Raw genomic sequence first — 21,557 nt, 5'->3', positions numbered from 1 at the left:
CCGGCGTCTACGCGCCATGGTTAGTACGCTGTGGTGTGGTGGGAGGATTTGTGCTTATCTCGCGATCCCTGGAAGATTTATATAAATAGCAGGTCAGCCTCATTTACCGGTGGATTTTACACTTGGCCCAGAACCCTCGACTAGTATTTTTTAGAAGACACCAAGGAAATACTGCAGCGTTTATCTATCTACGTTCTACATATCTGGTTCTGCTATTTAACCTCTGGGCATCTCAAGAGCATTGGTACTAGTATCCAGAGTACAGACTTCTAACCAGGTCCCCATATAGCATTCTCTCGAAGTTGAGCTGCATGAAGTGAGTTACAGATTAACCGCTGCCTCAGGTAGTGGAATAGTGTGTTTTGACTATAAATAGGGTCATTACAGGCTTCGTGCTATGGCGTTTGGTCTTGATTGGGTGCTTGACGCAGGGTCAAGCCCATCCAGGCCTGACACTCGCACATTCAAAAGGCATTCATGCCCTCTGTGACATGGCACCCCTATCTGGCATATCTCTAGAACTGTCGGCTGTTATGGTGTATGGTTGAGGGAGTGTCTGTGTCTAGCACCTACGACAAAAGCCTAGGGCGCAGACACATGTATTGTACAGTACAAAGGGCTCTAGGTGAGTGCTAGCTACTCGAAGTTTAGGCTGGTATGTACTGAAGTTTGTCAGGATGCCGGTCTCCAGGGATGACCCCTATGTTATCTGCTCGACGCTAGGCCCTGGAAGGGTTTTCGTTGGCAGGATGGGTTCGTCTAGTTACTAAATTTGAAGTATTAATTATTATATGAATTTACCTAAATAGATATAGAAATTATCGGAATTATTAAATTTATAGTTCCACACACATATACATATATATACATGGCTGATACCCATGCCAAACGATATCTGTGACACAATACACTCGAAAAATAATCTCAAGGGGTGTTTGGAGGGTCTTTCACGGCGTCTACTACCATGTGCTAGATTCACACCTTCCAAGCACAAATCCTGAGTTTCTGCATTCACAACCATGATTAGATCGGAACTGATAGGTCATTGTTCCCTGGTTGTAGCTGCATTAGTCTCAGGCTGTGTTGTTTCAAGCAGGCTCAGATTTGATTCATTCTCATGCCCTTGATCACTCGATTCATGAGTTCTAACCATGCATGGGCGCTACTCTCTGAACAGCCCGGTCGGCAGCTGGCCTTCAAGGCCATTGAAAACCATATATAAACCCCTTTCTGTCTCCCTTAAAAAATTTTTCTTTGTATCCTCAGATCTCATCCATCATGCAATACTGAAAACATCCCCCACATTTACAAATATCTATCTTGTCTTACTTACCAGTTCCCAAGATGCTTGGACAGTCAACCAAATCTTCTACCCATATACCCGCGCAGCAGGCAGCTAAAGAAAAGGCCTTTGAAATCAAAAGGCTGCAGGAGGAAGCGCTCCGTTCTCTCGCTCTCGGTTCACTTTATATCGTTCTTTATCTCCGATCTGACCCACCGCGTCCAAACGATTTCCACTGGGGCTATTATTTTCACACAATTCCGTCAGGAGGAACTAAGTACCACGTCAAGAACCTGGGCAGTGGTTGGATAACGGAACACGGCTCAACCACCGGACTATTCAAGTCGAACTTCCTCTGCGTCGTGGTTCAAATCGCTGCCGTCGCGGAAGCGAAATACGCCCAAGTTGATCAAATTATGAGAACCCACGACGGAAAACTTAATTCCATTCCCGGTATTTCCTGCCGGGTGTGGATTCTGAGTATTTTGCAAATGCTGATTGAAAATGGAATTGTCCAGTGCAGCAGCTGCGCTGAATTGGAACAGGAATGCTTCGAAATTGGGAATCAGCATAGATTTGGCGCAATAGCAAATAACCAACCTCGCCCGGTCGTCCGCTCAACACTGTGCACCATCTGACCGGGTTAACGAGGGAGTTGATAACAGCAATATTTGCGAATCTATCAGTGAAGTCGTATTGATACAGTGAACGTTGCTGGTTGAAGCAGCAGCCACCGCTGTTGCTGCTGGATGGCCGAGCCTGTATTTAGTCTGATTTGGCAGAATTACAAATTGCGGTAGGCGCATTTTCAAGGCTACACTGGCAATCATTTGGAAAACAAAAAGGATTAAGTGAGGCGAAGAGCAGGAAGAGAAAAAGGAAAAAGGGAGCTTGTATGTGATGACGGTGCAGGAGGCGTGTTGCTGCTGGGCAGCAGTTTTGGATGGGATGATTTCGTGACAATTTACGCGTTGTTCTATGCATTGCTAATCGAAAGCTTTTGGTCCCCTTCCACTAGTTATTATACTTCGAAGGAGGTTCTGTTTAGAGTTGCTCCCTGTAGTTAAGATCCATTGACAAACAAAAATCTAACTCGAGTGCAAATACAAATCTACATAATTCACAGGAATTCCCGTCATTAGTTAAGATCCAGGAGGTATTAATAGCCAGAACTCGTATAAGGAAAAGTCGAAACAGCAAACTGAGGATGAGAGTGAGTGAACGGATATCTAACTAGAGAGGCAGCAGTCACTGTAATAATCTAACCTCCCAGATGAACAAAATTCACCCCGTAATATACTACACTCAGCCTTCCTTCTTACATTCCTATATATGAATCGACAGTCAACAGATTTACCGCAATGTCAGCATCCAATTCTTCAAGAAACTGGTCACCTCCCATCCACATACAAACTTGATACCACCAAGTATACCGTCCAAATCTCATTGCGGTAGTAAACTCCCAATACTCAGGACACCAACCCCCCGACTCCCAGTCAAGAAAACCCGACAAACGCCCATCATCATCAACTAGGATATTGTGTGCTTTGAAATCTCCTTGAGTGAAGGTAACTCGATGCGGCCGTTGATCGATTCGCTTTGCACGAACGCATACTTCATCATACTCAGCTCTTGACTGAAAACTGTGATCGGAAGATGTTGAGAGAAGATATTGTGTGAACTCTTTTTCACTAGGGAATGGGCCCATGGCGTGGTTTGGAACTCGAGTGCTCCGAATGGCAGTTCCAAGCACAGAACAGATACAGTTTTGGTCATAAGGTGGTGGTATGCGCCATTGACGCATCGAATCCAGGCACAGTTTCAGCTCATGAATCCACGGGCCCTCAATGTCTGGATCAAATGGATCCCTTGAGTTGATCAGACTTATGCCCGGCAGCCTTGTCATCAGAATTGAGAAAACACGATTCGATGGATCCCCGATATGCTTTCCGCAGTTCAGGAACTTGGGAACAGGCATTCCAGCAGCACGAGCCATTTGCATCGCGGCTACTTCCTCCAGAGATGTTCGATCTGTCCACTTCATGAGGAGCCCAAAGGGCAATTCGGCAATATTGCCGAACGGTATATCAAACCAAGAGCAATAATATTTGGAGAAAGCAAATAGAGCCTTGTGGACAATGGCCCAGAATCGTAGTGAAATTCTGCTTGGCACAGCAGGCACTGGAGGAGTTATTGTAGAAATTGGTGACCTTATCGGGTGTGGCCAGCTGTAGTCGGGCTTTAAAATGCGCGGTATCCATGCCGACTCCATCTCCGAAACGATATTCGATGAGGCGGGTATGTTTTTGGAAAAGTAGAAAAAATTTGGTGCTTCGAGGAAAGAGAGTGCCACCAGCGGACCTGATTTCTAAGTGCAGCAATGCAAAATCATTTATTGTTTTGAAGTGTGATGTTGATTGTTTTTGGGTTGGATTGTTACAGACCTCAGGGCCGCGACCAATCAAGGTGCATTCGAAAATTGTGTCAGCTCTTGGCATAGAAAAACCATGTATTAAGTTTGAACACATCATTTAACCAGACACAATTTGTATACAAATCTGATGATATCTAGTTAGAATATACCGTCTATCTTCTTATTCTACTAAATAAAGCCATACTGGTTTTCTAATCTAGTAATATATTTTACATTATTGATAACTGCTTATCAGTATTTTTATACAACTTGAATGTAATAATTCATAAGGCAGTGAGCCACACAACTGAGTGAGCCACTTTCCCATCATTATATATAGCTTTAGAAGTAAATATAATCACAATTAGATTTAAAAATCATTTAATTATATCAAAAATCATATCTAAATTAACTTTCATATTGTCGAAACAGGATAATGTCCGAATATTGACCCAAATACTGAATATCGATAGATAATTGAATTGACTATGATTACTCTGATAATTACATGATAACTGGGCAGTATTTATAAGGAAGAGAATGCTTGATCAAAGGAGAGAGGCAGTGCTGAGATGTCAAATAGCAAGACATTACAAGATTCTCGATACGAGATAATATCTCTAACACATATATATAAGCAGTATATTTAATAATATCATATACACTACATATTGATAATTAATCTGATTGCTATTGTTGTTATTGTTTCTCTAGCTACTTTGAGCATTCTGTATATAAAAGAAGTGAATGTGAATCATATAACCACTGCAGTTATACGACTAGCAGAATGTCTGGGAGATCTAATTTGAAGCAATTAAGATGTCAGAAGAAAATTCATCATCAAAACTAAAAGCATCACTCTCTCTAAACTCTTTCAAGAGTTGAAATGTATGATATAAAATGATACTAAGTTTGATCACTGAGCTTCAAGTACTAAAGTTTCAATGAAATGAGTGAAATATCTGAATCTATTGTTTCCAAAGTTCTCTACTGAGTAACTTATATCATTCCTACAACTACTTATGAATCTAGAGATATGTTTGAATTTTTCCACTTTTCATTTGATTTTTGCATCGCTGCCCGTTGCTAAGGGCCAAACGTCCATCCGCCATTCCTCTTCAACCGCTCCCTCTCCGCTAAGTCCCACTTGATTTCATCCTGCGTCAATCCGTCCGGCCCAGCCCAATTGGCACTACTAGTCCGATCGCGGAAACGCTTAAATCGATCCTTGTTATCCTTAAATATCTCCTCCATGTGCAACGGAGCGGAGGGGCCGAATACTTGCTCCCCATCCTTGCCTTCCTGGCTAATGAGGATGTTATTGAGGTTTTCAGGCTTGGCCCAATCGGGAACGTTGTAGGGTTCGGTATCCGAGTCCTCATCCTCGCTGTCTGTGAGGATTTCGGGGAGCTTGATGCTATCACCATTCGGGTAGGCAGGGGAGGATTTGAGAACTTTCTGCGAGCCTTGCGCAGGGGTTTTATGAGTGGAGGGATGGGGCGGGTTGGCGTTGTCGGCGAACGGGATTTTACCGTTGGCAAATTTTGACATCTCCAACGGGTGACCGTTCCGATGTTGCTGCGATTGCATGGGAGGTACAGGCTGGAAATGGCGTGGCGCTGGAGGGTTCTTGAAAATCGATGGGCCGGCTTGGTGGGGGACTGGCGGGGGCTGCATTGTCGAATACCCGTGATTGTACGTTTGCTGTTTGGGAAGCTCCTGTCTGATGTTAGAGCATTTCAACATTTGGGGATACATATGACATACCTTGCGAACGTTGGACTGGCGGATTGGAGGTGCCATCGTTGATCGAACGGGTGGCTCAGCGGAAGCAATTTCGTCATCCGTCTTCCGACGTTTGCCGTCCACCTGGTGAATAGCTGCTCCTACTTTCCCGGTAACCGGACGACCTGAACTTTCATCCTCGAGAGCTCTCTTTGGGGGTTTGGCGGGGTTTGGCGGTGGGTAATTGACAGTACGAGCTTGTTCTTGTGTACTATTCAGCCTCGAAGGTCTGGTGGATGGTAGGTCATTGCGCTGAGATCCTTGCAAAGCAATCTTCTCTTGGTGAAGAATTGAACCCTGGAACTCCCTACAGGTTAGGAATTAAGTAATTTAGGAAAAGAACAGGGATTATAAAGCTCACCAGGTCATTAATAGGCGTTGGCTGTTGGCTGCGCTGTTGTTCTAATTTCCGTGCATTCTCCAACCGTCTCTTTTCTATCGCTTGCTTATGGGCAAGTTTCTTGGGGTCGTCCGTTACCGATCGCTCCCGTTCTCGTCGTTCAGCCTCAGCACGACTGGCCTGCTCTTGTCGGCGCGCTTCTTCCTGATGAGCTACGCGCTTCCGTTCTGCTTCTCGACGCTGTTCCAGCTTCCGTTGGGCCTCACGTTGCTCCTGAAAATTTCAATTAGAATTGGCCGTTAATTAAAAATGTATAAGTTATTTACCTCTTTCTTTTTCTCCGCCGCCTGTGCGGCCTTCGATTTCAAACTCGTGGTAGAGGTGGCGCTCTTGAAACTACTAGTAGATGTATTCGTCTGCATTGACAACTTGCTTCCCTTTTTATTCACGGCTGGTGCGGGAGGTTTTGCTGCTGGAGTCGGGTTCGGCGCCGGTTCTTGGACACTGGACGAAAGTGAGGAACTGGACAACGGGATGCGTTGTGAAAGAGTTCCAACGCGGATAGACACCGGCTGAGGCTTTGGCTTCTGGATTTCCCTCGTAGGTCTTACAGGACGACGGTTCTCATTTTGCTTGGGTTGAGGATGTTGCTTCGCAGGAACAGTAAATTTGTTCTCCGCTTCCCGGCTTTGTTCCGGTTCACGTACAGATTGTTGCGTTGGTGGTCTTCTGGGACTAGATCTCGTTGCAAGTGATTCTGGGGCAGCCGGTATTCCCATTGATTTGGGTGGTAGACGTCGCTCTAGTGCGGAATTTATCATGGCTGGCCCTTGCGTTTCTTGTTCTCGAGTTTTTCGCAATTGTTCCTCCATTCGTTGTGCCTCCTGGCGCTCTTTCTCTTTTCGTTTTTCCTCCCTCTCTGTCGAACTCCTAGTTCGTCGTCCTTCCTGTAACGAAGGGCTCTGAGTTGCAGGAGGTTGAGGTTCTTGGGAGAACATTTCTTGAAGATTTGGGTAGAGGCCCGTATGGGAACGTGTAGGTGATGAAGTCAAAGCCTCCATTTTTGCCGCTGCAGATACACTGCCCGTACTGGTAAATAGCCCTTTGGCAGTTTTCATGATCGACTGTAGTCTAGATTTGGAGGCACTCAGAGGGCCATCATCCCTTTTTGGGGAGGAAACTGGCGTAACAGTTTCACGATTAGATGTGGTTCTCTGATGACGTACAGTATTCGCCCTGGGGCTTGTAATTATCGAGGTTGACGCCGACTTCGAATGAAAAGCACCAGTGGCACCAAACGGCTTGGCCGCAGGGGAACGCTTCTCTGGCGATCGGCTGTGCATAATCCTAGACATACTAACTTCTTGAGCTGCAGCCCGGCTAAGGTGTGGGGGGGCTTCAGGGGTCGCATCTCTCATAAAGTGGGAAGGTTGGAACTGTTGCGGCGACCTAGTTGGCGCTGTTCGGCTATCGTAAGTTTGTGTCGTAACTAGGGATGGTCTCCTTGGTTTATCGACAACAGGTTCGACTTGCGACAACAACTCGGGATATTGAATGTGGGAAGCAGTATTGGGTGCTGGCGCTGGGATTGATTTGGTACTCCTCGATGGCTGAGATTTACCAAGCATATTGATTTTCTCGTGGAGCAGCTGCGTAGATGATTTATTATAAATATTTGCACCCTTCGTTGTAAGCTCTGAGTCCTCATGTAGAGCAGGAGCGCGATCTTCAGCAGACTTCGTATTTTCCTCAACATTTTCTTGTTCGGCGTGCCCTTCCGGTAAAATTTGGGTTATTCTTGCGCCTCCAGTTTGTCGTCCATAATAACCTCCCTGGATTGATTTGGAAGGGTCAATATGACTGGTTCTCGACATCCTATGGCCCCCCATGCTTCGTTTTGTTGTTATTGGCTCCCGAGCTGGTAGAGAGGCAAAGCTCAAGCTACTTTTACGGATGGGAGGGCGGTCAGGAGTTGAGCCATCCGAAGGCGATCCAATGTCGTCAAAATGATGATCGAAAGTGGCATCATGTTCATGAGTTTCTACTTCAGCCGTACTAACTTTTTCAAACGGTGTGGTGTCAAAACTTCCAGGGAGATGAACCGGTTCTTGAGGTGACTCATTATGCACACTGGAGGCCTGTTTAGGGGCAGCAATGGGGGTGGATTTGTAATCGTCAATATCCATGGGTTCCACCGTGCTCTCCTTACTTGGGGCTACTTCTCTTGCGGAGTGGAACGAAGCATCGGTTGTGCGTCGATCAACAGACGGGCTGAGGTCATTGCGATCGCGAGGAATAACAATGGTCGAGTCTTCAAGTGGTTGGGTATCTGTTTCAACAGGTTCGGGCCCACGCTGATGTTGTGATTCGGGCTCTGATTCCGGCTCGAGTACCTGCTGCGCTTCAAGGTTTGGATTTGACTGTGAATGTGGCTCTGGCTCTTCTTCTGACGCCTGCTCCGATCCTGCTTGTCGTTCCGGTTCTGGGACCGATTTTGATCCCGGCTCCGGGTCATTGTGCGGTTCCGAGTATACAAGATCCATTTCATCATCCTCATCGGGCATGCCATGGTATCCAGAGTCAGTATTATAAATTGGTTGTTTCGTTTGGTGATATTGAACTGGGGACGAGTATTTTGGTTGCTCTTTTGGGGACGACTTCGGAGCCAATTTGGCGATATCCTGGTGGAATCGATTAGGCGGCGCAGGGCTGTTTCGCACATTCTGTTGTGCCGAGAATATGTCGCCCAAGGGCTAGAAAGTGTCAACAGTCGCGCATTACTATGAAGCAATCAACCACTCATGACGAAGAACCAGGCCACAGAATAATATTGCAATGCACTTACAACCCGAGCCTCTCGTGGGGTCTTATGTTTCCTGGCAGTTCTTGGAGTCTTCCCTCTTAACTTTCCCGGCGTCTTGAAGATCTCAGTTACATTACTATTGTATGCATTAGTACCACGCTACCCCATTCCCTTGTGTGCTCGCTATAAATCAAGACAGATGAAAGGGGGATTAGGTGGTTGGTCGTACAATTGGTTCCTACTGAAGATTTCAGCCATATGCTCATTCAGCCAATCCATCTCATTCTGCACAGGATAGTCGATTTCTTCCATCTCCTGGTTTATCAGTAACTGGATATTCTCCCTCTCAGCCGCGATCCAGGCGGTCGAGCCCACGGCCCTCTGCGCCTTCGTTGTGCTTGCAGAGGCCATGGTTGTGAAGTAAACACAACGCGAGGCGACGCGTCGACGTAACAAATAAGGAGATGGAAATAGGCCTCAGTTAGGTGAGTTAGCCTCTTGCCAATATCTCGCAGTCTAGCACTAGCTGCAGTGACATTGAGGACACATTGGGGTAATGGTGTGTGGTATTGTTGTGTGTTGATGGTTGGAGATGAATCGCTCACCGTCGAAGTCGCCGCCAAACAGGGAAAGCCGCCCAAACAAGCCATGGATGACTAACTAGCTAGCTCGCCTTGGCAGCCGCGACATCACATGACCAAGCCCGACGGGTTCAAGTCCTGACCAGACCTTGGGTTTTCTATCCCAAACGTATTGACAATCTGTGTCGAGATACTCAAGATGACCTCTCGAGGCGCGGCCTCCAGGTGCTGTTGCTACCTCAGAGTGGCTTGAAATTAGCAGACTTGGGGTCAGCAACTCTTCCACCAGCTGCTCGGCCCCACTCCAGCAACCACCGCCGTCAAAGCTGCTACCCGGAAGGGATCTCGGAACCTTCCCGAACTCAATGTCTTGAGTTTCAAAGAGTTGTCTCTATTTAAATGAGCTGAATCGCGACGTTTCTCGATATTGAATTTTTATTTCATGTTATCTACTTATCTACATTCACATTCCGTTGAAGGATTACATACTGAACACTCAACGTCAGGAATAGAGGTGAACAACAAACCCCTGTAGACACCAATTGTCCGACCCACTGGAACTTTGTTGAATTATTTGATGAATATCCACATCTCTATGATCCTTCTGACAAACGAGAATCGATCTTGAGCCCATCAATCACGATGATCCCGCGCCTCCTCCGCCGCTCCCTCCTGAGCTCCGCCAGTCGCCAAGCCCGCATGCCAAGAATCGCCGCGGACCAACAATGGCTACAGTCGCGATCTTTCTCCGCCTCCCCGTCCAGTAAAATAATGGATCTTAGTTGCTTTTCGCAAAACCAGCTGATGGTCCGAGATGCCATAGAGAAGATTTGCTCGAACTTTCCTGACGTGCGTAGTTTTTCTCTTTCTTGCGTATCATGGATTACCGGGCATTTAGATTTCGAACACATGGACGGGGAGGAATTGGATTGACCAAATATTTCGTAGGAATACTGGGCGGAGCACGATGAATCGGGCCGATACCCCCATGAACTGCACGCGGCGTTGGCTAAAGATGGCTGGATAGGAATCGCTCTTCCCGAGGAGCTGGGAGGAGCTGGCCTGGGAATATCAGAAGCGACGATGATGTTACAGACGATTGCGCAGTGCGTTCTCCTGCGATTCATTTTGACCTGTTTCGAAATAAGAACGCTAACCAGGTACAAATAGGAGCGGTGCCGGCCTTGCTGGTGCGCAGTCGATTCACGCCAATGTTTACGCTACTCAGGTATTCATGCCATATGCCGATATGTGACCCAGCTGGTAATGCTAAGCAATATCCGCACATAATCTAGCCCGTTACCAAATTCGCGACGGAAGAGCAAAGGCAGCAGATGTTGCCTAGGTTAATCGCTGGGGATTACAGAGTTTGTTTTGGAGTGTAAGTCGGACAAGTCCGAGCCTGATACTGTGGCATCTCGGATTGTGGTCTTGACGAAAAAAAATATTACAAAACCAGCACGGAACCAAACACGGGGCTCGAGACGTTGAAACTCCGCACAGAGGCGATTAGGGACGGCGATTCGTATAGGGTATCTGGACAAAAAATGTAAATTACTAACCGGTTGTTCCAGTTACAAAAATATCTCCCCCCAAACACACTCGGCAGAAAAGGAAACTAACTGTTCCTCTCAAGTTGGATATCCTCTGCCCAAGTCGCCAGGCGAATGGTCCTGCTCGCTCGCACCACACCACTCGAGGAAGTGAAGAAACCATCTGAGGGCCTGTCGCTCTTCTTCATCGACTTCGACAAGGATGCGCCGGGCTTGGAGCTGCGCAAGATTAAGAAGATGGGCGGCCGAGCCGTTGACGCGAACGAGGTCTTCTTCGACAATTACCGTATCCCTGCGGATTCCCTCATTGGTCGCGAGGGCGACGGTTTTAAAATCGTAAGCCTCTCCCCCCGCATATTCAATAAGGAATAACGAGCAAAAGATAGGTCAGTGTCGTCCGTCATTATATTAGCTAACCAACCCCCTAGGTCCTCCACGGCATGAACGCCGAACGCTGCCTCCTTGCCGGCGAAGCACTGGGATTAGGCTACGTCGCCCTCGAAAAGGCGGCCAAGTACGCCAAGGAGCGCATCGTCTTCGGCCGGCCCATCGGCCAGAACCAGGCCATCGCCCACCCGCTCGCAGACGCTTACATGAATCTTGAAGCAGCAAAGCTAGCCACATACCATGCCACGAATCTATATGATGCCAGCAAGACTGATAAGTCTATTACGCAGAAGGCAGTTGGGGTTGCGTGTAACTCGGCCAAGTACCTGGCGGCGGAGGCGGCGTTTACGGCGTGTGAGAGAGCGGTAAGTTGGGTAGATTTTTATTGTTTTCCTTTTCTTCCATGGTTGCTAATGAATTTCTTTTCAGGTGCTTACACATGGTGGGATGGGATATGCGCAGGAGTATAACGTAGAGCGGTATCTGAGGGAATGCTTTGTGCCGCGGATTGCGCCTGTTAGTCGGGTGAGTAGAGTATCTTTCCCTCCTTTCCTGACAATCATCATGGTAACTCTGCTTTGGATGTGGGGACCGAAGAACTGATGATTTGATCAGGAGATGATTATGAACTATGTCAGTGAGAATGTGCTGGATCTGCCTCGTAGTTACTAGTTAATTTGAGCTTTTTAATTTTATTTTTCTTCCGTTGATATTTGAGGGTGATGATAGAGGCGCAACTCGATTTTTGATTTTTGTGTAAGCTGATGTCCCCGTTTTTCTCCGTCTCGGTTTTCGCCCTTACATAGATACATATATATATACATATATATATATACATTGAAGGTTGGTCGGGTAAACTGGAGTTTGAGTAACAGCTATACAGATTCCTGATTGAAGAGAGGTTAATGATAATATAGTGTTTGTTTTATTCTATTTTCATTTTTTATTTTATTTTAATTAATTATTTATTGTTTTTGGTATATCATGACGAGTTCAATGTCAGCTCTCACATGCCAGAGTGTCGTGTGCTGCCAACCCCTGATACAAAAACACCGCGTGATAGTCGGGCGGCACGAGGAAAGGGGCGGAAGAGATAGGGAATGGGTGTAGAGACAGTTTGTCTGGCTGGTTTTCACTTATAATAATCACTACTACATGTCAGTTTTGTCTCTGGAAGCACCCGGTTTAATTTATTTATTGTGTCGTCGCGAGGTCCAAGCGAAGCTCAAGGCTCCCGACTTTTTTTCTCCCAAAAACCTGAAACTGACATCTGACATCGGGCATTTATTTCTTCCTCCTTCCACCACACACACCCAACTCCATACAACTCCATACACACGCCATACGTCTATCTCCAGTTGTTATCTCTTCGTCTTCTTCTTCTCCTTCCTCTTCCCCATAGCCTCTAGTGTCCGTCTGCTGTTTCATCCACACACTTCAGCTGCTTGTTGCTCATCCTCCATCTACATCGCACACATTTCCGGCTCGTCCCCATGGCGAAGGAATCTACACAGTCGGGCAGAGGCCCTCATTTAGGTAAATCCCTGCGCCCTACATACCCTACATCTGATGCCCCAGCCAGCAGAACCGCTTCATGCACATTATAGTAAGGTATGTCTATTTTGCTTATTCTCCCCCCCTTGGTGTGCTCTGCTGCAAGCAACAAGACATGAATATTGACATTGTGGTGTTTTGCATTGCCTAGTCAATCCCCTCTCGCTCCAGTTCCACCTTGCCGGGATACCAGAACAAGCCGTCCTCACAAACTCTTCGTAGGGACCGAGATCGATGCTCTTCAATACGGAAAAAATGTATTCTGACAAAGGTGCGGACAATAGGAGCCTCTGGACAGATTGGGAGGAAGTTAGATGGAGCCATACTAATCTATCTATGATTATATATAGATTTATTCCACCACATAGGAAGCGCGAAGGGTAAAACCAATGGGACCACTGATACCACTGCTACCGGGCAACCTTTGACTCGTATGTGCAAAGTGCAATTGCATGCCGTTTTACAAGTTCTATATTATTAGTCCACCGCCCATGTCCGTGCTAATTCCGAGCTTCCCGCAGACTATCATTCCCACATCTACAGCTTGTTAAGCGTTAGTTTCCCCAATCCTCGTTACGTTCACATTTAAAACATAAAGAATCAAGTCTAGCCGTTTCAAAACAGCTGATATCATATTCCAGTGGGAGCGCCCTCGAACTACCGCGCTCTCGTTCGTCTCGATTGTCAGTCTTATTGTTGCAGCCCGATACCTCCCCTTGTTACGATGGCTCTTCAAGTTTTCGTATCTGGCTCTTGGATGTGAGATAACCACCCGAGTTTTCAATCCCGTTACTTCACAGATTGTCGTCTGACCTATACATTTTTGATATCCAGTCACCATTGCCCTCGAAATCGCCGGAAAAGTCCTCTTGTCTCGCGGCCTAGCCAGCTCCTCCCGCCCTCGCAAATACTACACAATTCCTAAAGACACAGTAGAAAGCATCCTGGAAGATCTAGAACAATTGATGGACTTCTTTCTCATTGAGATCCAGCGCATCCTCTTTGCGGAGAATCTCACCTATACTCTTGCCGTAAGCTCCTTCTGCCCCAACTACTAATACATACCAATCGATCTAACCCATATATTCCTTTGCAATCAGGCATTCTCTGCCGCGTTGACCTCGTACTGGCTTGTCCGCTTCCTCCCTGTCTGGGGGCTGTCCCTCATCCTCCTTTCTGCCGCATACCTGGGACCCCTAGTCTACGTCAACAACAAAGAACTCATTGATTCCCAGATCGACCAGATCCAACAAATCGTCAACTCCCAAGCCACCCAAGTGAAGGAGATGGCGGGTCAGCAGACAGCCCATGCCACCCACATCGTCAAGCAGTACGTGGGCGACTACCGTGCAAAGGCTAACGAATATATGGGCTCCGCCCGCTCTCTCCCTCCCGTCGAACAAGTTACCCCAGCAACCTCACAGGCCCAGTCCGGGCTTAAATCCGCCAAAGAGCCCGCCGTTGACCCCATAGCTAAACATGTTGCGAAAGCCACCAGTGCTGAGCATGACGCTACTGAGCCCGCCATCACACAGACAGACTTTCCCGCAGCACCGAAAGATGATATCCTGCTTGGCGAGGAAACGACACCGGAATCCGGGGCGGAGCCGAAATTAGACGAACCGCTTCTGGCATAAATTTCACAATACATATCGGAGAATCGAGCCTTTTTCGTCCTTGCTGATTGCCGTATCATGGCATAGCCTTCGAAATAAGGCATTAAATAATAATAATAATAATAATACTAAAGCGTCAGACCGGAAAGGAGATCAAATGAGAAATTGACTGGTTGCTGTTTTCTCTCGACAATATTTTATTTTTCTTTTTCAATTTTCACTGTCGCGAGTGAGTTGTTACGTTCATGATACTAAAAGGAAGCTGCTTTTTCATACATTTTTTTTTTCAAAAATTATTTCTATTGTTTCCCGTCAACCTCTTTTTCTCCTGTTTTTTCTTCTTTTCTCTTCTTTTGTGTCCATAGCAAACGAAACTATTTCCCTCAGTTTGGGATAATTTGTGAATGACCACTACTTGTTCCACAACCCCTCTCTTCTCTTTCCACCCTATTCTTTCTTGGTGATCTGGTAAGGTCACCAATTGTGAACAACTTCATTCTTCTGTTTCTGCTCCCTGTTTCCCGCCTCCAGCCAACCAGTCAGCAACAAATCTCCGAGGATTTTTATTATTATTATTACTTTAATACGCTCCGTTCAGGATGATGTGGAGGAGAATCTGGTCATTTCTCTGCTTCATTTTGTTTCCTTTCGTTTCTTTTTGCCCTGAAAGTAAGCAATCTTGTTTGTTTGGGCATGGTCAAAATGTGAGTTGAAAGCAAAGCCGGGCAGGGGAGGGGCATGAGGAAACTACTTGTATGATTTTTTTATCCCCTGTTTATTATATCTTCTTTTGCACTCCCACTGATATATCTTTGTTTCAACGCAGCTTTTTTTCACCTGTATCCATTCATTCCCTTCATTTCCCTACAAAAGTCACTGTATCTTGCCTTATCATCCCAGCTCCTTCATGGCTAAGTTTTGCTCGCACTGGATAACTTACCCATGTTTCTATTCTCTTTATCTTTCCCCTTTCCATTTAATTTCTTTGATCTGTACCATTGTCAAGCTGCTAGAACACTATTTAATTCTTCCAGGCAAACTAGCTTTTCTAACTATACGGGCAGCTGACATGTTTGTTGCTACCTATCTTGCTTGTTTGTTTGCTCCCGCTTGCTTGTGAGTATGTGTGTTTTTTTGTTCTGGGTTACCTGACAGAATTGCTGCGCCTCTCCTGCCCGCCCTTTCCGGCTTTTCTTCTCTCCATCGATTCAAGGGCGTATAAACTGCTGTTTCGATTTCACACCCGTGTACACCCAAACCGGTGGAAGAAGAAGAATTCAGTGTCTCGAAAGCGTGGTTGAATGGTTGTTTTTTCTTTCTTTCTTTCTTTCTTTTTTTTCATTCTGATTTAACAAGCCCTTGAATGCCTATGGTTTCACTCTTTCAGAATAAGGAAAGGAGGTCAAAGATTGCAAACTTGGCGGAGTGGCCTTGCATGACGGATGACGGATTTCTTGTCTCTATTTCATATCAAGAGAAGTTGTCGTGTGTTATGCATGAGCTCGAGATTGCGATATCTGATTTTGAAGGAGTGAATTGATAAGTATGGCTAACATCTTGCTCTACTATTCTTGGCCTGGGAGACTTTTAAGGCTTCAAATTCGAAATCGGCCACCGTCTCTCTCTAATATATTCCGGTTTACTGCTTTTTGATTGCTATTGATGTTGTGATGCTTGAGCAAGCTGAATGTTGATTGTATCCTATGAGCTTGAGAATGCGTATGATGAATGAGTCTAAAGTACCGTGCTAGAGTGAGAATGTTAATGTATCACTGATAAAAAAAATTTTGTTCTTGTTGTATTATCATTGTTTCATGGCCATATCAATATCTTCTCTCCTGCACATCTACTTTTAGTTCCCCGTTCATCATTCTCTGTTCTCTGCCTCTCTGCCTCTCTGCCATGCTTCCTAACTGGCTTCCTGCAACTTCATTAATTCTACCTATGCATTGCCAGTGACTAAACACTCTCGCTGCATTGGAATGATGTATGGTTCACTGAATTATCTAGCATGCATGTAAAGCCATCAGCAGCAGATGCATATTTACTTGCATTGCATGTTCGACACACCCCCCGTTCTCCACAATTATACCAGATTCACAGCTCCGCAGGTATGGATCCATAGATGTCTCAACTGCATGTTCCCACCTCCCTGCGAACCCACATCCAATATGCACTTAACAAGACAATATTGTGCCCGCGTGGTCAGTTGTATGTAATTATTGTACCGTACTTCATGGCCTCCAACACAGTGATTGAGACGAGTTGTGATGTCTTTTTATTTACTTAAGGGTATGCTAGGGTGAGAGTGGGTGTAATTGATTCCATTTTCTGATAGGGGCCATCCCCATATGATGGTCTAAATACTGGGAAATAAATCGAGTATCAAGTAAGAAATAAACGAGTGGATGCACATCGCTAGGCATCACGTCATAGCACAATTGGATATAGGAAATAGAAAACGAGAGTAAGGTGGGGAAAGGGAAATGGAAAATAGCAATGAAAGGAAAAATGACAACGAAAAACGAGAAAATAATTGGCTGAATCAACACCCCTACAATCAAATACACATAATGCCCTCCCGTAACTTGACCAATACCTCTGCGGAAGCAGTGAAAAGAGACAGTTTTCCAAGATGCGCGCGGGAAAGGGGATCAAAAACAAACCAACCACCGCCTGCTACTGCGCACATGTATGTCGCAGTTGATATAGCCAACTCCCCTGTCCGATCATCTGCTCTAAACGCCAGAATGGATCAATAAGACAATCAACAGTCGGCCAAAGTTTTCAAAGGAGAACACATCACCCCCTGCAAACAAACACACCAGCAAGCCACACCAGAATGTCGTCGTTCCATTTTATTTCTACGCTGAAGCCCGTCTCCTCTTCTTCTCATCCACACCCACCACATCCTGCATATGCAGTCGCATAAGCATATACGCAGCTCTTGCGTCGTTTGTAAGTGGTAAAGGCGAGCTACGCCGTTTAGCGCGGTCAACTTCGTGCCTCTTATTGTAGGTGATCTTAGGCAGTGAAGCTTCGCGTTCACCTTCACGCCCACGATCAGGGGTGACTTCGACCTCAACGTCATCGTTGGCATCGTTATCACAATTGATCTCGTTATCCGTATCCCGATACAAGTCTCCTTGGAATCCCTGCTCCGTGGGCGTGCTTTCTGCGGAATCACCCAATTCCGATTCCGTCTCCATGTCAACGTCCGTATCCAGGATGTCTTCTGGCGTTGTAGCCTTGTTCCGCCGGTTGTTAAGGGAAGAGAGTATTTCCCGAGGAGAAGGTATCCGGCACTGATCCGTTCCCGTCGTACGTGGTGTACTTGCCGGAGCGCAGAAGCTCTCCCGTGTTTTGGACGGTGAGAGGCAGTATGCACCACCAGCGTCAGTGTCAGCGGTATATTCCCTATCCCCATTTGCCCCGAAACTTACTCCCACTAAGGGAGAAGGTTTAGGCCGTAGTTCCTTCCTACTCCATCCAGCTGCGTTAGAATTCAAGCGTGGATAAGGTTCATCAGGACTCCGCCGCTGGTTCGTACTTTTGCTTGAAAGTCCTTCAAGGAGCCGGTAATGTCTAGCTGAATTTGTAGCGTCGCACACGATGGACTGTTCGATCACCCACCTGCCAAACCGCGGGTCGTCCGGAGGTATGCATATAGATAGAAAGTCGATGCCGAAAAGAGGTGTCAATGCGTAGCGAATCTTCCAACAGAAAGTAGCTGCAACTGCCTTGGCGGCCTCGAATGGCATCCAATATCCTGGTAATCATCAGAATTGGGAGTTCTAATAGTATTAAATAGAGCCTAACCTTGAGCCGCTAGCGCACCCCCTGTAATGCTGTGACAGATTTCGCGGAGACCAGGATTTGCGTTTAGCATTTTCGCCGGGGCCGTCTGAGAAATGGGTCAATAGTCATGTAGGAGCAAAAATTTCCTTCAAGAAGAAGGAACATACTTTGGAATAGTTGTTACATCGGAATAAAGAGGTAGTTCGAACGAGGCCGATATTGTAGTCCCACATAACGGTGTACGTCTTCTCGTCTCCAGGAACCTTGAACGTATACTGAAACACTATAAATAACATTTCAGATCAACGTATACCTCCAGAGTTAAAACAAATACAGTTTAGGCGTAAAATTCACAAGACAGCATTCGTACCTTCGAAACTCTCCCGCCCTGTCTTCTCTAAAAACGACTTCTTCTCGCTATTGTATGGAATATGCCTTGGGTACTCCGTGATATGGCCCATAGGATGGATCTGAAATTCTCTATGCGCTTCAGCAAGTTCTTGATTCTGATACTCGCAAGGAGGATACCTCAACTCTCCTCGCGTTCTACCCCGAGTGAAGACGGCGGCATCTTTGGATATCTTCTGTTTTTTCTGCCTTGGAGGGGGGGACTGGCGGTACTCTCTTGCAAAGCGGCTGGGGGACGGCGTGGGGAGCTGTTGGGGATATCTCTCTCTCGATTCAGGCTCCGGGTTGAGGAGAGAAGCGATAGACGTCATGTTTATATCAAGGAAAGGGGAAAGAGCGAGCTCGCCGCCTGGAATGAAATACCGTTTCTCTTCTTGATTCCAACGGATGTGTAGAATGCTGCCCGGACTGAAGGCGCAAAGTGGGTAATGGAAAAGGAGCTTGGGCCAGTAACGGGAGAACTGTGTAATTTAGAAGAGAAAAGAGAAAACCATTGACAAACAGCCAAACCAAGCGAGGATAAGGGAGAAATTTAAAGCTCGGTTGGGATATGGATAAAAATGAGCAAATGGACTTCTCATGGGCAGAAAAATATAGAAGGACAAGGTAAACAGATCTACTTCAGAAAGCCAAGGTAGAACGCAGATCAATGCATACAAGACTAAGAAGGTTTATCGGCTTTTGGCATTATGACATATGGGCGAAGGAGCAAGGAGAGTAATAAGGACCCTCCTAGTCTACATCAAGCAGATTCCGGTCCGATATCTTTGTCAGGAACCTTCCGATAGCTCCGGGGGGCAAGGCTATGATGGTCGGCTGGCTCCCTTTTGGGCTCTGAACTGGCGGGCAGGGTATTCTGCGCCATTCCTAGGTCTACTTTGTATGTTTGTTTGTAGGTTGTTAGTAGCCACTTAGCTTCCTACCTATGTATCGAGGTAGGTTAGGCAAGCGGTGAACAAGAAACAAATCACTGACAGTCAGGAGACACAGGGCAGATGTCTCAGAGGTATCCCCCGGAAAAGAGTTCAACATCTTGTCTTTCCGCCATGGGATATCTTGATATCGTCCACTCAGAAAATGTAGAGCTTTAGCATTGGGAAACTGCTGCATTCCTGTAATTGTGTCCTTCAAACCAAAATAAATTCTAGTATGACCAACCAAAGCTGCTGCTGGGAGGCAGTGACAGTCCTGCAACACCGTTTCGGTACTCCATAACGGCTGAGAGATGGCAAAAAAGGAGAAGGACTGATACACAGAGTCCCAACCCTAATCAAAGAGTTAAGCCCTCTGTGCCTAGTATGTTTCGTCAGGAAAATTGCATCCGATCTAACCAGGAATGGAGTGCACCCCATCGAGGCAAATGTGTTTCACTGACATGATGCAAACACCCGCTCCGCGGGTGAGGAGACGCCACATATGTATGTATTTCGCACCCAAGTGCAATTTGGGCGGTGTTCGGGCAGCTGTTCCAATGGGGCATCGTACCCTTAGGCATTCCTCAAGCATGCCAGTTGAGTGCCCTACTTGGCGAGCCAGCGTTCACCAGAAATTCACAAAGAACAGTATTGATTGCCAATAGTGATATGGGATGAAGAAGTAAAACATAAAAAGCAGGTAGGATGATAGCATAGCAGGACATGAAACTTAGGACTGAGATTCCCGCTTCTCTTTATTCTTTACCTATCAAGCATTCCTCTCGCTCACAGTGTCTTCTTTTCATTTTTTTTTTCTCATTCCACTTTTATTCGTCCTTTTATTGCCACAGGAAATAGAACCCTGGCTTTGCCCTCTTTCTCGATTCACGGCTCCCACCGCTAGAAGAAAGGCTGAAGGAGCTTAATCAGTATCATAGCAAGCCCTAAAGTTAATTTAAAGCCTGATGATAGACGCAAAGAAGAATGTCTAGGTAAATGGTTGAGAAGTTAATCGGGTATGTACTGTTTGGTAAAGCTCGTGTTACGGGAAGCTGCTGGCTGGTCAGACTCGTTAGGTGCAGGAAATGGGAGGATCAGAGACAAAAGAGCAAGCTGATTGGCCGGCGTATCGGAGAATAAATAACCAGCGTCCCTAGGCACCCAGTCAGAAGAGCTGTCATTTGTTTGGACTTCGTATGTTGAGGAGAGGCGTGTAATTGGGACAGGGGAGATGAGGTGCAATGGCGCTGACCTCATGAGTTGTTAAAACAAATGAAGGAAGAAAAGGTCAGAAACGCATCTGAAGACTCGGGGGGTGTTTGATACTCTTAAGCCCGTAACTCTGTTTCCCCCCCCCTCCTCCCTCGACAACCACCTGGAAGTTAATAGATGGGAAAATGAGGTCCATCTAATTTAAAAAAAAAAAAAAAAAAAAAAAAATCCATGTCCTAGTAGTGGACAGGAAACTATTTCCTTTCCGAGCTGTCCAAGAAAAACAATCCACCCACTGAGGCAGAGAGAGGATTTCGTTGAGGATGCGCCCTCCACATTCCCACCTCTACCTCTCCCAATCGCCCATACAAGTGAATCATGGGCCAGGAAGCCTAGATTAACCGGGGGTTTTCATTTCGCCACTGATGAAACCGTAATAATCAAACCCAAGGCTGCCAGTACAAAAGGCGGTAGAGGAATTTCCTCCCGATCCATGAATGGCTTGATGCAGCTACCCGTGTAGTTCTTCAGGCACAGATTCCTCATCTAAGAGACAGCTGCGAAAAGACGAAAAGTGGTAAGAGAGCCGCTAAGGATAGAAGAAACCTAGGCGAAAAAAGGTCTTTTCTTTTTCTTTTTCTTTTTTTTTTAAGAGAATGGGCTACCTTAGTCCCAGCGGGTATGACACCGCTATATTCCCTCTCCTTTCTGCAGGCAAAACAGCGAGAATTACCGGCCAAGGCTGTCAGGAGAACGGAGGCTTGTTGTCCTATGGCCTGGCCTTACATAGAGTAGATGGAGGCTTGTTTAATACCCAAGTAAGCCATACAAGTTGCTTTTCAATCGAGACGTTTTGACCGAGATGTTTTGGCTGGTCAAGAAAAATTAGCCGACTGCCCTTTGGCTCCAGT

General features: G+C 46.3%; 7 protein-coding genes across 7 annotated transcripts; 3 read left to right on the top strand and 4 right to left on the bottom strand.

Moving 5' to 3' along the window:
* Positions 1 to 1,344: 1,344 nt before the first annotated feature.
* HCBG_08012 (uncharacterized protein) lies at positions 1,345 to 1,920 on the top strand (the record flags this gene model as incomplete). The annotated part of the gene is made up of 1 exon (XM_045435061.1): positions 1,345 to 1,920. One exon carries the CDS (start codon positions 1,345 to 1,347, stop codon positions 1,918 to 1,920), a length of 576 nt encoding a protein of 191 aa, XP_045284367.1.
* A 680-nt stretch (positions 1,921 to 2,600) lies between these two features.
* HCBG_08011 (uncharacterized protein) lies at positions 2,601 to 3,554 on the bottom strand (the record flags this gene model as incomplete). The annotated part of the gene is made up of 1 exon (XM_045435060.1): positions 2,601 to 3,554. The coding sequence occupies one exon, from the start codon at positions 3,552 to 3,554 to the stop codon at positions 2,601 to 2,603; it is 954 nt and encodes a 317-aa protein (XP_045284366.1).
* A 1,227-nt stretch (positions 3,555 to 4,781) lies between these two features.
* HCBG_08010 (inner centromere protein) lies at positions 4,782 to 9,034 on the bottom strand (the record flags this gene model as incomplete). The annotated part of the gene is made up of 6 exons (XM_045435059.1): positions 4,782 to 5,399; positions 5,463 to 5,777; positions 5,842 to 6,093; positions 6,147 to 8,573; positions 8,666 to 8,759; positions 8,853 to 9,034. 6 exons carry the CDS (start codon positions 9,032 to 9,034, stop codon positions 4,782 to 4,784), a joined length of 3,888 nt encoding a protein of 1,295 aa, XP_045284365.1.
* An 812-nt stretch (positions 9,035 to 9,846) lies between these two features.
* HCBG_08009 (acyl-CoA dehydrogenase) lies at positions 9,847 to 11,855 on the top strand (the record flags this gene model as incomplete). Its single annotated transcript, XM_045435058.1, has 9 exons — positions 9,847 to 10,053; positions 10,153 to 10,310; positions 10,375 to 10,432; positions 10,500 to 10,585; positions 10,664 to 10,753; positions 10,841 to 11,093; positions 11,186 to 11,509; positions 11,574 to 11,669; positions 11,760 to 11,855. 9 exons carry the CDS (start codon positions 9,847 to 9,849, stop codon positions 11,814 to 11,816), a joined length of 1,329 nt encoding a protein of 442 aa, XP_045284364.1.
* An 858-nt stretch (positions 11,856 to 12,713) lies between these two features.
* HCBG_08008 (uncharacterized protein) lies at positions 12,714 to 14,335 on the top strand (the record flags this gene model as incomplete). Its single annotated transcript, XM_045435057.1, has 7 exons — positions 12,714 to 12,755; positions 12,983 to 13,007; positions 13,049 to 13,129; positions 13,220 to 13,251; positions 13,340 to 13,457; positions 13,533 to 13,729; positions 13,799 to 14,335. The coding sequence occupies 7 exons, from the start codon at positions 12,714 to 12,716 to the stop codon at positions 14,333 to 14,335; spliced, it is 1,032 nt and encodes a 343-aa protein (XP_045284363.1).
* Positions 14,336 to 17,178: 2,843 nt separating this feature from the next.
* On the bottom strand, positions 17,179 to 18,831 carry HCBG_08007 (uncharacterized protein; the record flags this gene model as incomplete). Its single annotated transcript, XM_045435056.1, has 4 exons — positions 17,179 to 18,083; positions 18,134 to 18,218; positions 18,280 to 18,395; positions 18,483 to 18,831. 4 exons carry the CDS (start codon positions 18,829 to 18,831, stop codon positions 17,179 to 17,181), a joined length of 1,455 nt encoding a protein of 484 aa, XP_045284362.1.
* A 431-nt stretch (positions 18,832 to 19,262) lies between these two features.
* Positions 19,263 to 19,733, bottom strand: HCBG_08006 (uncharacterized protein; the record flags this gene model as incomplete). The annotated part of the gene is made up of 3 exons (XM_045435055.1): positions 19,263 to 19,393; positions 19,444 to 19,632; positions 19,679 to 19,733. The coding sequence occupies 3 exons, from the start codon at positions 19,731 to 19,733 to the stop codon at positions 19,263 to 19,265; spliced, it is 375 nt and encodes a 124-aa protein (XP_045284361.1).
* Between the last annotated feature and the right edge of the window lie 1,824 nt (positions 19,734 to 21,557).

This window comes from Histoplasma capsulatum, assembly GCF_000150115.1.
Source record: "Histoplasma capsulatum G186AR genomic scaffold supercont2.13, whole genome shotgun sequence".
Taxonomy (NCBI): Eukaryota; Fungi; Ascomycota; class Eurotiomycetes; order Onygenales; family Ajellomycetaceae; genus Histoplasma; species Histoplasma capsulatum.
Note: the sequence above shows the minus strand (reverse complement) of the source record. Positions and strands in the feature narration are given on the sequence as shown.